Raw genomic sequence first — 13,575 nt, forward strand, 5'->3', positions numbered from 1 at the left:
TCAGCTGCTCTCCACAAGATCCCAGAAGGAAGGCACGGATACGATGGAGTAGTGCCAGGGGCACCTGCTCAGCAGCTGACCAGCAGGCCATCCTTGCAGGAGAAGAAAGCAGCTCACAAGCATGGCTTGCTGCAGCATCACAACACGCAGCCACCTCGAGTGGTTCAATAGAGAGCAGCATTCACTGCTAATTAACCTGGCTGGCAAACGAAGCTGGGCAGGCAGGAGCTCCTCCAGCTCCCTCGCTCCGTCTCTGCATCAACGGCGAGACAAAGGAAAAGCTTTACAGCGACAAAATGAGAGGCCTTTTAGAGGGGAAAGAAAAGGTAAGAGGGGCTCTGCTGTCAACCAAACAGATCTTCAATCCAAGAGAGAAAGAAACAGTTGACAGCAAACCATTAAGAATATCCCCACTTCTGAACTGAAAAGCAGCCATCAGTGTTTTCAGCACCGGCAGCGGTTGATTTCCTACTCTCTTCCCTGACACAACCTCTATTTTAAATCACTGCTGCAGCATCAAAACAGGAGAGCCTCAGCTTCACTGCCAGGGATTCTTGTGCTCGTTTTCCTCCAGCCCAAGGCTCAGCCCTGCTGGAAGCTGCTGTGACAGAGCTGAGCTGTGCAGATTAATGGAATTTGTTTCACAAATATCGCTGTGCATAACTGAGCCTTAATGAGATCAGAGTCGCAGAATCGTTTAGCTTGGAAAGCACTTAAAGATCGTCGAGTCAAGCTGTTAACCCAGCATTGCCAGGGCACTCCTGAGCCATGGTGCTCAGCACCACGGCTGTGTGACTTGGAAACTCCTCCAGGGGTGGAAACTTCCATGGGCAGCCTAAGTCAGGCCTTAACAACCCTTTCCATGCAGAAACTGTTCCTCACATCTAACCTAAACCTCCCCTGGGGGGACTGGTGAGGTCAGCAGGAGCAGGGAGGTCATTCTGCCCCTGTACTCTGCACTGGTGAGACCACACCTTGAGTACTGTGTTCAGTTCTGGGCCCCCCAGTTTAGGAGGGACATAGAGATGCTTGAGCGTGTCCAGAGAAGGGCGACGAGGCTGGGGAGAGGCCTTGAGCACAGCCCTACGAGGAGAGGCTGAGGGAGCTGGGATTGGTTAGCCTGGAGAAGAGGAGGCTCAGGGGAGACCTTATTGCTGTCTACAACTACCTGAGGGGTGGTTGTGGCCAGGAGGAGGTTGCTCTCTTCTCTCAGGTGGCCAGCGCCAGAACGAGAGGACACAGCCTCAGGCTGCGCCAGGGGAGATTTAGGCTGGAGGTGAGGAGAAAGTTCTTCACTGAGAGAGTCATTGGACACTGGAATGGGCTGCCCGGGGAGGTGGTGGAGTCGCCGTCCCTGGAGCTGTTCAAGGCAGGATTGGACGTGGCACTTGGTGCCATGGTCTGGCCTTGAGCTCTGTGGTAAAGGGTTGGACTTGATGATCTGTGAGGTCTCTTCCAATCCTGATAATACTGTGATACTGTGACTTGAGGCTATTTCCTCTTGTCCTATTACTTGTGCCTTGAGAGAGGAGACAAACCCCACCTAGCTCCAACCTCCTTTCAGAGGTGTAGAGAGCCAGGTCTCCCCTCAAGCCTTCTTTTCTCCGTGCTGAAAAAACCCAGGTCTCTCAGCTGCTCCTCACCAGACCTCTTCTCCAGATCCTTCACCAGTTCTGTGGCCCTTCTCTGGACCTGCTCCAGCCCCTCGATGCCCTCTTTGGAGTGAGTGGCCCAAAACTGAAAACAGTACTCAAGATATGCCCTCACCAGCGCCTAGCACAGGGGGACAATCCCTGCCCTGGTCATGCCAGCCACCTGGGCACAGTGCTGGCTCATCTTCAGCTGGCTTTCAACCAGCACCCTAGGTCCATTCCCACTGGGCAGTTTCCAGCCACTCTGCCTCAAGCCTGAAGTGTTCATGAGGCTGTTGTGACCCATGTGTAGGACTTGGCCATAGAATCAACCAGGTTGGAAGAGACCTCCAAGAGCATCCAGCCCAACCTAGCACCCAGCCCTAGCCACTCAACCAGACCATGGCACTAAGTGCCTCAGCCAGGCTTTGCTTGAACACCTCCAGGGACAGCGACTCCACCACCTCCCTGGGCAGTCCATTCCAATGCCAATCACTCTCTCTGCCAACAACTTCCTCCTAAAATCCAGCCTAGACTTCTCCCAGCACAACTGGAGACTCTGTCCCCTTGTTCTATTGCTGGTTGCCTGGGAGAAGAGACCAACCCCCTCCTGGCTACCCTCCAGCAGTCCAACACCCCCACACAATTTAGCATCATCTGCAAATGGACTGAGGGTGTCCTCATTTCCCTCATCCAGATCAACGACAAAGATAGTCAAGAGAAGTGCCCCCAGCACTGAGCTGTGTGGTTGTGAGGATGAAATATGCTCTGCCATCAAGGTTCAGATCAAGTAAGATCATTTCCAACCCAAGGGAGCAAACTCCTTATTTCAGAGAACAGCTTAGATGCCTCTAGGAGATGGACTAGTACTTAAAACCAAGTACTTAATTATTCATGTTCTACTGACCTGGTATCAGCTGAGGTGCCAACACCACGGTGGGAAGAGGCCTGGAGGCTGCAGCTGGCCTGGCTATAGCCATGGCTACGTGGTTTGTCATTAAGAGAGGCTTCTCATTGCCCTGGAAGAGCCTCGATTCCTCGGGATGTATCCACACCGAGTCCAGAGCAAAGGCATTATTCAAGTATATCTGTCCAAGAGCAAGAAAGAAAAGAGGGTCAAGGGTGGAGATTCAAAACTCAGAAAGTAAAGGGAGAATTCCACCTCTCTGAATTGAGCAATACAGGTACAGGTCTCAATCTGAGGATAAATTTGCAATGTTAAATTGATTTCTACTCCATCCGTGCTGTAGGGCTGAGTCTAGCTGACTATTTAAAAATTAATTGGCTTTTAACACAACTAATCAGCTGATGCAGCATCACAACACGAGAAGAATAGCTGAAGGCAACCATGCCCCAGACACAGTGACTCCAGAGCAAGCCCAGCTGTCCTTCAGATCTTTGGGGTTGGAGAGAGGGGAGGAGCAGGGGGGGGAAGAGGTAAAGTTACAAAGCTGTAGTTTAATTACTCAGCTACTTAAATAGAGGCCATTGTGGGCAGGACAACAATGCAGGACGACCATAAGGGACAGCCTGAACTAGAGAGGTGGCAGTGCCCCTGATACCAGCACTACACTGCTTCCTAGGGAAAAACGGTGGGAGAATCAAAGCCAAAGAGAAAATGGAAACTCATAACCACATCCCAGAGCAAAATTAAAGCTTTCAGTACAAGGTAACAAAGATTAATATTAAAGATACGTTTAAACTTCAGAGAAGTGAAGGTGCCTGTGCTTTGAAGAAGCCTCCTCCTTTAGCTATCTCTTTAAACACCCCATCCCTACAAGGTGCTGCCTGACAAACCCCTCCACAACTCCAAGACCAGGATATTTACATACTGTGGCCCTAAAAACACCCCAGCACATCAAGCCCAGACTCACTTTGCAGCTCGGCAGCCTCTTATCAATCCAGTTTTTCCCCACGTGGGGTGGAACTGCGGAGGTGTACACAGGTGGGAAGATAGGAACAAACTCCACGCTCGAGGAGGGTGAAAATCCAATGACTGGAGAGTGAGCCCCGAATACCCACTGGTGGAAAGGAAAACAGTATTTTAGCCTCAGTAAAATGATGCATTTCATCAGCTCCTAATTACATGAAAGATGAGTAAGGGCAATTCCAAGCACATCTCACTTCAACAACGATGTAGTCCTTCAACAATCACACAGTGAGTAACAGACAGGTCTGAAATAACATCATAGAATGATTTGGTTGGGAAGAGACCTTAAAGTTCCAAACCCCGTGCCATAGACAGGGTCACCTTCCACTAGACAAGGCTGCTCAAAGCCTTATCCAGCCTAGCTTTGAGCACCTCCAGGAAAGGGGCATCCACAGACTCCCTGGGCAACCTGTTGCAGTGTCTCACCACCCTCACCGTAAAGAATTTCTTCCTAATCTCTAGTCTCAATCTCCCCTCTTCCAGCAAAAAGCCATTGCCCCTCCTCCTATCGCTACAAGCCTCTGTTAAACATCCCTCCCCAGCTGTCCTGTAGCCCCCTTCAGTTACTGGAAGACTGCTCTAAGGTCTCCCTGGAGCCTTCTCTTCTCCAGGCTGAACGGCCCCAACTCTCTCAGCCTGTCTACGTAGGAGAAGTGCTTCAGCCCTCTAACCATCTTCGTGGCCTCATCTGGACCTGCTCCAGTAGTTCCACATCCTTCCCATGATGTGGGCACCAGAACTGGACACAGTGTTCTGAGTGGGGTCTCACCAGAGCAGAGGGACATGACAAACTGCTTCAGAAAGCCACAAATCAAAGACTAGGCTGCAAAAATCAGCATTCGGCTGATGGCTGCTAGTGGCCAGGGAAGGTGTTGGGTTGTTGTTTTTTTCTGCTTACTCAGAATCTCACACACGAAACACAAACACGACTGGAACCTGGTGTTCAAATTACTCAAGGAGAACAAGAACCAAAGCATATGCGGGAAGGGGTTTTTTTCTCTTGGCTGAAATCACTCAGCAGCTGGGCTCCCACAGGAAAACCAGTTCTGCAGCTCAGTTAACCGGTCTGACATCGGGGGGATAATTGATAGCAGTGTTTCATTAGACCCGGAGCTACCCATTTTCTCTCCCCCACGCTGCTCCCGAGCCACCAGAGATGCTCATGCTGGAAACGACTGAAAATCCTCACATAAAGCCCAGCAGCTACTACAGCACTCACAAGAACGGAGAGAAAACACAAAGACAAGATCAAAACTAGGGAGCAGAGCTCGCGATAGTCCCCCTCTAGCAGGACAAACACCACCAAACCCTGCTGCGCCCTGCAGCCGCGGATAACGGACACAGTCATCAGGGGAAGCCAGCCTGATTCCGTTGACACGACTCTAAACTTTAGTCTGGATGAAAATCCAGCCCAACGCCTGGCCGCTACCCAGGGCTGGAGCACTGCTAGAACATTTCTCCTTTTCTGGACCCTTCTGCAGCAAATATGCCCTGCGACTGATGCTTACGAGGTGATGGAGCCCGACAGACCCTCTCCCGGCCCTTCTTCTCCCGGGAAAGAAAATCCCAGCCTCTTTACGGGGCTAAAACGGGTGGAAGCTCCAGGGTCCGTTGTACCCAACTGCAGCAGGGAACGGGGCTGCGTCCACCGCGCTTCGCGCAGGGCCGGCGGGTGGAATCGCCCGGTAACTCCCAACGGGGCTGCATCCCTGCGGCACCCTCCGCCTCAGGGACCCATCCAACCCCTGCCCTCCACCTCGTACTGTACGGCCGCGGGGAACTGAGCTGCATCCACCACACTCCGCACCGGGCCGGCGGCTGGAACCTCCCGGTAGCTCCCAGCGGGGCTGAGTCCCCCAGAATCCTACCTCACGCAGCTGACCCTCTCCGGTACTCTCCCCCTCGCATAGGGCTGAACCCCTCCGATACCGTCCTCGCCTCACAGGCACCCGTGCAGCCACTGCCTCCCGCCTCGTACCGTACAGTAACAAGGACCGGGGCTGCATCCACCACACTCCGCATCGGGTCAGCCGAAAGAGCCCATTAGTAGCTCCCAACGGGGCTGAAAGCCCGGTGCGCTATCTCACGGAGCTGAGCCCCTACGATACCCCCTTCAAGGAGCTGAACCCCTCTAGTATTCTCCACAGGTACCTATCCAGTGCTGCCTCCCACCTCGCACCGTACGGCAGCAAGGAGCGGGGCTGCGTCCGCCACCCTCCGCACCGGGTCTGCAGGAAGAGCCCCCACGTTGCCCCCAAAGGGACTGACCTCTCCTCTACCCTCCTCGGGGATCCCTCCAGCCGGCGTCCCCACTTCGTACCGTACAGCAGTGGGGAGCGGGGATGCATACCGGCGCTCACCAAACCCCACACCGACGCCTACCGTGCCTCACACCGGGCAAAGCTCCGCGGTGACCGACCACGGGGAACCGTTCTGCCGTTTCCCCGCGGTACTCGGCGGGATGCTTCATCCCCGGGACTAGCGACCAGCTCCGGACAACAGCAACAGGAAACTTCTCCCTCACCCACCCGAAAAAACATTGAAAGCAACCAAACCAACACCGAATCCCACCGACCCCGCCGGTGGGGTGGGAGCCGCCGTTACCTGCCCTTGCAGGAGGGCTGCCGGGTGCTGTTCGGCGGCTGCGAGTAGCGGCAGCAGCGGCTCGCAAGGGACGCGCCAGCCCGGGGCTGCCCGCAGCAGGGCGGCGGCGGGCGGGGGGGGCGCGGGCGGCGGCGGGAGCAGCAACGGCGGCGGAGGCGGCGGTGGGGGGGGAGCCCCGGCGGTGCCGCCGACCCTAAGCAGCCCCGCGGCTGCCGGCAGCACCCAGGCCCAAGGTGGAGGCGGCGGCGGGGGCTCGGCGGTGGGGGGTGTCCAGAGAAGGGGATGCGGGCGCTGGGCTGGGGGAGCAGGCAGCATCCTACATGGCAAGAGGGTGGCCCGGCGGGGCCCGGTGGCTCCCTACCGGCTCCGCCACGGCCGCCGCCACCGAGTGAAACTCGCGGTTCCCCGCCGGTAAAGCTCCGCCCGCTGCGGGGAGGGGGGAACATGAGGGGCGGGGGATGCGCTTGGGCCGCCCCCTCCCCCGGGTGGGGGCAAACGGTAAACGAGCTGGGGAACCCCCGAGGACAGAGACAGCCCTGGGTGTGGGAGGCGAAAGGGGTCTGGTGGCAGCGGTTGGGTTAGAGATGAGCCTAGAGCTGGGGAGTGGAGGGAACTTCTGGAGATCATCTAGCTCTGCACCTCTCCTGAGGCGGCATCAACCGCAGCAGCTTGCTCAGAAGACCCCACAGCCTCTCTGAGCAGCCACTGTCTGTGACCAAGTGTCTGATCCTGGGCTGATCCCCAGCAGTGTGGGCAGCAAGTGGAGGGAGGTGGCTCTGGCCCTTCGCTCCATTCTGCTGAGACCGCACCTGCATCGCTGGGGCCAGCAGAGACCACCTGCATCAGCAGAGACCGCACCTGCATCTCAGCCCAGCAGAGACATGGACCTGCTGGAGCAGGGCCAGCGGAGGCCACCGCAGCAGGATCAGGTACCCCATGGCCACCTCCTCAGATTAAAATCTCCTGTTTTCCATAGCCAGAATCTGCTCACAGACCAAAGCAGACAAGCCCCTGACCATTGCCGCTGCTTGGAGAGATGCGGTTGGGGAAGCAGGTCTTCAGCGCAGCACTGACCTCTGTGGGTGCTGCTGCTGAGAGCAGGAGAAGAATCCCATTCCCAGGACACCGCCAGCTCCTGACCGACCATAGAAGAAGCCAGTGGTGGCTTCTCACTAAAAGTTAACCTATTATAGAATGATGGAATCACAGAACGGTAGGGGTTGGAAGGAGCCTCTAGAGCACAGAATCCAACTCCCCTGCCAGAGGAGGATCGCATAGGGCAGGTCACGCAGCAACACATTCAAGTGGGTCTTGAAAGTCTCAAGAGAAGGACACACCACAACCTCTCTGGACAGCTGGCTCCAGGCATCCAGCACCCTCACAGCACAGACTTTTCTCCTCCTGAGGAGGTAAAATTCTCTTTGTTCCAGTTTGTGTCCCTAGTCCCTTATCCTATTGCAGGACACAACTGAAAAGTGCCTGGGTCTTTCTTCTTGCCCTCCACCTTTCAGATACTTACAGACATGAATGATGTCCCTTCTCAGGCCACTCTTTTCCATGCTCAGCATCCCAGGTCTCTCAGCCTTTCCTCATCAGATGTTCCAATCATTGCATCCACTGGATCCACTCCAGTAATTCCTTGTCCCTCGAACTAGGGAGTCCAGAACCCGAAGCAGTAGTCTAGGTGTGGTCTCACCAGGGCAGAGCAGAAAGGGAGGAAACTCCTGTTTACAGGTAAGCTTTAGCAATTAGGAGTGGGACATCATATATCATACCTCTGCAGATGCTCAAGAGCAGCTCTGTTCTCCAGCTCAGGTGGCCCTGGTTTCAAGCACCTTGACAGGGAAGCAGCTCACAGAATCATAGAATTGTTTTGGTTGGAAAAGGTCATGAAATCCAAACATCAGCCATTAAACCACATCCCAGAGTGCTATAACCACACCTTTCTTGAATGCCTCCAGGGATGGTGACTCTATTACCTCCCTGGGCATCCTGTTCCAATGCCTGACCACTCTTTCAGTGAAGAATATAACCCGTGGGTTTGTTTCTCCTGCCTTCTCCCTGTTCTCCATGGCTGAGAGAAGACAGGAGCTGAGCAAGCCTCTTGTAGCTGCTGACAGCACCACAGCTTCTCCAGCAAAAAAATTAAAGGCATGAATAATAGCAAAAAGGGCCAAGCTGAGTTCAGAGAACATGTGAATGCTTCAGCCTGATGGCTTCAAATCACTGCTTGTGTTTCCCTGCCAACCCACCAGCTCCATCTCTCCATCAGAGCCTGGCAAATGGTGAGAAAAGGCAAATATCCTGCTGAGTTTGTAAATCTTCCTCTCCCAGAGTGTCAGAGCACTGTGAATCACAGATCTGCTAGAGGCGGCCCAGAGGGGACCACAAAGGTGATCAGAGGGCTGGCATGCTTCTCCTACAGCAGCAAGCTGAAGGAGATGGGGCTGTTCAGCCTGGAGAAGAAAAGGCCTTCCAGTGCCTGAAGGAGGCTACAGAAGAGCTGGAGAGGGACTTTTTACGAGGGTGTGTGGTGATGATCACAGAGAGAGTGATTGGCATTGGAATGGGCTGCCCAGGGAGGTGGTGGAGTCACCATCCCTGGAGGTGTTGAAGCAAAGCCTGGATGAGGCACTTAGTGCCATGGTCTGGTTGACTGGCTAGGGCTGGGTGCTAGGTTGGACTGGATGATCTTGGAGGTCTCTTCCAACCTGGTTGATTCTATGAGGGGCAATGGTTTGCAACTAGAGCAGAGTAGATTTAGATTGAACACTAAGAAGTTCTTTATCATGAGGGTGGTAGAACACTGAAGCAGGTTGCTCAGGGAGGTTGTGGATGCCTCATTCCTGGAAATGTTTAAGACCAGGTTGGATTATGCTGTGAGCAATCTTGTCTAGTGGAAGGTGTCCCTGCCCGTGGCAGAAGAGTTGGAGCCAGATGATTTTGAAGGTCTCTTCCAACTCAAGCTAAACAGCCCCAGCTCTCTCAGCCTTTCCTCCTCACAGACATGCTCCAGTCCCCTCAGCACTTTTTTTAGCCTTCTCCAGACTCTCTCCAGTAGTTTCTCATTTATCTTGAATTGGGGAGCCCAGAATTAGGCCCAGTAGTCCAGATGTGGTTTCACCACAGCAGAATAGAGGGGGAGGAGAACATCCACTTGTGAGCTTCCATCACTCTTTGGAGCTCAGCATGTTTCCTCACACCAATACTGACTAATAGTCTGTCTCTTGGGTCACTCCTATCTGCTGCATTAGTCACTGGTTTTCAGCAGCAATCAACAACAGATACCTCAGAACATACCAAACAGACTCACTCAGCACCTCATTGTGCAGCACCATCTATGGAGCTCCTGAGTCCAGCCAGCGATCAGCTCATAGCCTTTGAGATGGGAATTGGTGGTCCCCACTTCTTTCAGTCAAGCCAGCAGAATCCCAGCTGCTATTTTGATTCTCCTCTGCAGCTCACCTGAAGCTTTGACAAATCTTCCCTCATGGAAGTGATGACATGCACCAGCCCATCTGCCCTCTACATCCAAAGGGTGAGGATGGTCAAAAGCCACGAGAGATGAAGCCTCCATCATCTAGTTTCATTCCTGATCCAGGATTGGGGCAGAGATGCTGCCCTCACACACCGTGTGTCTATCATATTTGGAAGTGCAGTAGCTGCTGTGGGAAAAGTCCTTTACGAAGAGAAGGGAGGTTCTCCCTAGTGTCATGGAGCAGATCCAAGGAGGAGGCCTCCTCCCAGCCATAGATGGTTGTCCCCTTTTAAGCATATGCATTGCTGATGCATATATGTTGACCCAGTGCTGGCTCACACACTCCAGAATGAACCTAAAAGCTTTTCATAGGAGATACTCCTGGTAAGCATCACTGACCTGCTCTGATGAGAGGTCTGTCCTCTGCTGAGGACTCCAGAGCTGGCCCCACCACTGCATGTGGGGTCTCAGCAGAGCAGAGAGGCAGAATCCCCTCCCTCCACCTGCTGTCCACACTGCTGGGGATCAGCCTCAGATGTGGTTGGTTCTAGCCTGGGAGGTCATGTTGCCATCCAGCTTTCCACCCACCACAACATCCAAGTTCTTCTCCAGAGGACTGCATCTCTGAAGTGCAGATAACCCTGAAGGCAAGTGTGGTCAGCTTGGCAGTGGGCTGAAAGCATTCATCATAGAATCATAGAATCAACCAGGTTGGAAGAGACCTCCAAGATCATCCAGGCCAACCTAGCACCCAGCCCTAGCCAGTCAACCAGACCATGGCACGAAGTGCCTCAGCCAGACTTTGCTTGAACACCTCCAGGGACAGTGACTCCACCACCTCCCTGGGCAGCCCATTCCAATGCCAATCACTCTCTCTGCCAACAACTTCCTCCTAACATCCAGCCTAGACCTCCCCCAGCACAACTTGAGACTGTGTCCCCTTGTTCTATTGCTGGTTGCCTGGCAGAAGAGGCCAACCCCCACCTGGCTACAACCTCCCTTCAGGTAGCTGTAGACAGTAATACAACTACCTGAAGGGGCATTGTAGCCAGGTGTCTTGGTGAAAGACCTCAAACGAGCTGTGAACACTCACTCTTGTAGAACACCTTCCAAACTGCCATCAGGACACTGATGAGACTCAGAGCTGCTGTTTCCAGCATGCAGAGCGACCTCTGGTCCTCAGAGGATGACCATATCACCCACTAGACAAGGAGAAGGCTTCTGTTTGCAGACCTGATGCCCCACAGCAACGTTCTGGGTGCTGAGTGGGTGCACTTGAGAGGTGCTGCACCCACCCACCACACTACTGTTGTGCACAACACGCACCACATCCGTCGGTGGAGAGGAGGCAATGTTTCATGCCAAGGACAGACATTTCCTGAGACACCTAATTATCATCAGCCCACACATTATCTTCACCAGTTGCTCGGGAGGCCTGGTTGCAAAGGCAGCTTCTGAGACAGTTGGTTGAGCTGAACTTGAGTTCTTCAAAGACATGAGTGGAGGGAGGAGGAGTTGGAGGCACTTTGGTCTCCTCATGACTACCTCTACTCTTACACATCATCCCGAGGTACAGCATATGGGTTTGGCTTCTTGTAGAATGGACTCATAGAATGGTTTGGGTTGGAAGGAACCTTAAAGATCATCTAGTTCTAATCCCCTGCCAGGTGCAGGGACACCTTCTACTAGACCAGGATGCTCAAGGCCTCATCAAACCTGGCCTTGAGTATCATTTAATGAGGTGTTTTACCTTCCCCTGGTGTCAAAGCTCATTGCAAGTGTAAAAGATCTCTTTATCAGCCCAGCAATTACATTTTTATGAGGTCCATCCTCTTTGTAGCAACTTCAAGACACTTTTGGTGCCTAATTATTTCTCTTGCTGGATTATTGCTCTTCAGTAACATCACTGATACTCATGACTGAGCAGTGGGGAGAAGCATACAAAAATCACATACCATTTCAGGAACCAAATGTGGAAATCAGAAAATCATGGAGCTGTTTCAGTTGGAAAAGACCTCTAAGATCATTAAATCCAACAATCAACCTCACACCACCATGATCATTTAGCCATGTCCCACAGTACCATCTCTGTGTTTTCTGAACACTTCCAGGGACAGGGACTCCATCACCTCCCTGAGCAACCTGTTGCAATGCCTGACCACTCCTCCAGGAAAGATTTTTTTCCTGAAGTCCAGCCTAAACCTCTCCTAGCCTGATTGCAGACCATCTCCTCATCTCCTATCACTCGTTCCTTGGGAGAAGAGACTGATGCCCTCCTCACTCCAACCTCTTTACAGGGAGTGGCAGAGTCAGAAGGCCTCTCCTCAGCCTCCTTTTCTCCAGGCTGAACAACCCCAGGTCCCTCAGCCTCACTTCAACACACCTGTTCTCCAGATCCCTCATCAGCTTCACTGCCCTTCTCTGGACCTCATCCAGCCCCTCAAGATCCTTCTCATGGTGAGGGGCCTGAAACTGAACACAGGACTCAAGGCTCTGCCTCACCAGTGCTGTGTATAGGAGAACCACCCTTGCCCTGCTCTTGCTGGCTACACTATCCCTGGTCTAGGCCAGCACGTTTGGCCCCCTGGACACATGCTGGCTCGGCTTCAGCCAGCACCACAGGTCACAGAATGTTAGGGGCTGGGAAGGGAACTCAGAAAATCATCTGGTCTGACCTCCCTGCCAGAGCAGGATCACCTATACCAGATCACACAGATCATCCAGGTCCTTTCATATTGTACAGGCCCCAAGCTTGGAGCCTTCATGAATTTGTTGTGACACAAGTGCAGTATAGAATCATAGAATCAACCAGGCTGGAAGAGACCTCCAAGAGCATCCAGTCCAACCTAGCACCCAGCCCTAGCCAGTCAACCAGACCATGGCACTAAGTGCCTCATCCAGGCTTTGCTTCAACACCTCCAGGGACCTTTTAAAGGTCATCTAGTGCAACCCATCTGCAAAGACATCTGCAACTAGATCTCAAAAGTCTTTTCCAACCTTAATGATTCTAGAGTAGGTTGCTCACAGCCCCAAACAACCTGACCTGCAGGAAATGGTCTCAAGCTGCACCATAGTAGGTTAAGGTTGGATATTAGAATCATAGAATCAGCCAGGTTGGAAAAGACCTCCAAGATCATCCAGCCCAACCTAGCACCCAGCCCTAGCCAGTCAACCAGACCATGGCACTAAGTGCTTCAGCCAGGCTTTGCTTGAACACCTCCAGGGACAGTGACTCCACCACCTCCCTGGGCAGCCCATTCCAATGCCAATCACTCTCTCTGACAACAACTTCCTCCTAACATCCAGCCTAGACCTCCCCTGGCACAACTTGAGACTGTGTCCCAGCATCTGGCTTTGTTGAACCTCATCTGATTGACTTTGGCCCATTGATCCAGCCCGGCCAGATCCCTCTGCAGAGCCATCCCACCCTCCAGCACATCAGTGCTGCCACCCAATTCAGTGTCATCTGCAAACTCTCTGAGGATGCCCTCAATTCCCTCAGTCCAGGTCACTGATGCTAAAGAGAACAGGCCCCAGCAGCCAGCCCTGGGAACCACCAGTGACCACTCCAGACCAGCCTGCAGAGACTGTTCCAAACCCCAGAGCTGATGCACTTCTCTGAGCGCTGCTCCCTTCCTCCCCAGCCTCAGGGGTTTTGTCAGGCTGCCTTGAGCTTCGGGTTTCAAATCTGTTTTCCCTCCTCTAAGGTGGTTCAGCCAATTCCACTGGTTTCAAAACCTCCACAGACATCTGTGGGTTGTTTTTTTGTTGCTGTTTCTCAGCCAGCCTTTGGAGTTCATCCTCCCTCTTTATTGCCCTGACAATGTGGTCGATAAAATAACACACAAAGAAAAGAAAGGAAGGAAAAAAAACCTCACCAAACAATGCCAAAAAAACTCCTCCAAGGGCTGATATTTCACCACTGTCTGCAG

At 53.2% G+C, this 13,575-nt stretch overlaps 1 protein-coding gene across 3 annotated transcripts in view; it reads right to left on the minus strand.

Annotated features, from left to right (window-relative positions):
* Nucleotides 1-13,575, minus strand: part of TCERG1L (transcription elongation regulator 1 like) — a 114,215-nt gene that overhangs the window by 75,403 nt on the left and 25,237 nt on the right. For 2 of the 3 annotated variants that reach the window (XM_064145328.1, XM_064145327.1), the window contains exons 1-3: nucleotides 6,166-6,576; nucleotides 3,506-3,652; nucleotides 2,539-2,719 (exon numbers count right to left, since the gene is read on the minus strand). In XM_064145328.1, the coding sequence (XP_064001398.1) occupies nucleotides 2,539-2,719; nucleotides 3,506-3,652; nucleotides 6,166-6,480 (643 nt within the window). In that variant the 5' untranslated portion in view covers nucleotides 6,481-6,576. Of the gene's footprint in view, nucleotides 1-2,538; nucleotides 2,720-3,505; nucleotides 3,653-6,165; nucleotides 6,577-7,684; nucleotides 7,890-13,575 lie in introns of those variants that run through there. The other variant, XM_064145329.1, reaches the window with a different exon arrangement.

This window comes from Pogoniulus pusillus, chromosome 6 (assembly GCF_015220805.1).
Source record: "Pogoniulus pusillus isolate bPogPus1 chromosome 6, bPogPus1.pri, whole genome shotgun sequence".
NCBI lineage: Eukaryota > Metazoa > Chordata > Aves > Piciformes > Lybiidae > Pogoniulus > Pogoniulus pusillus.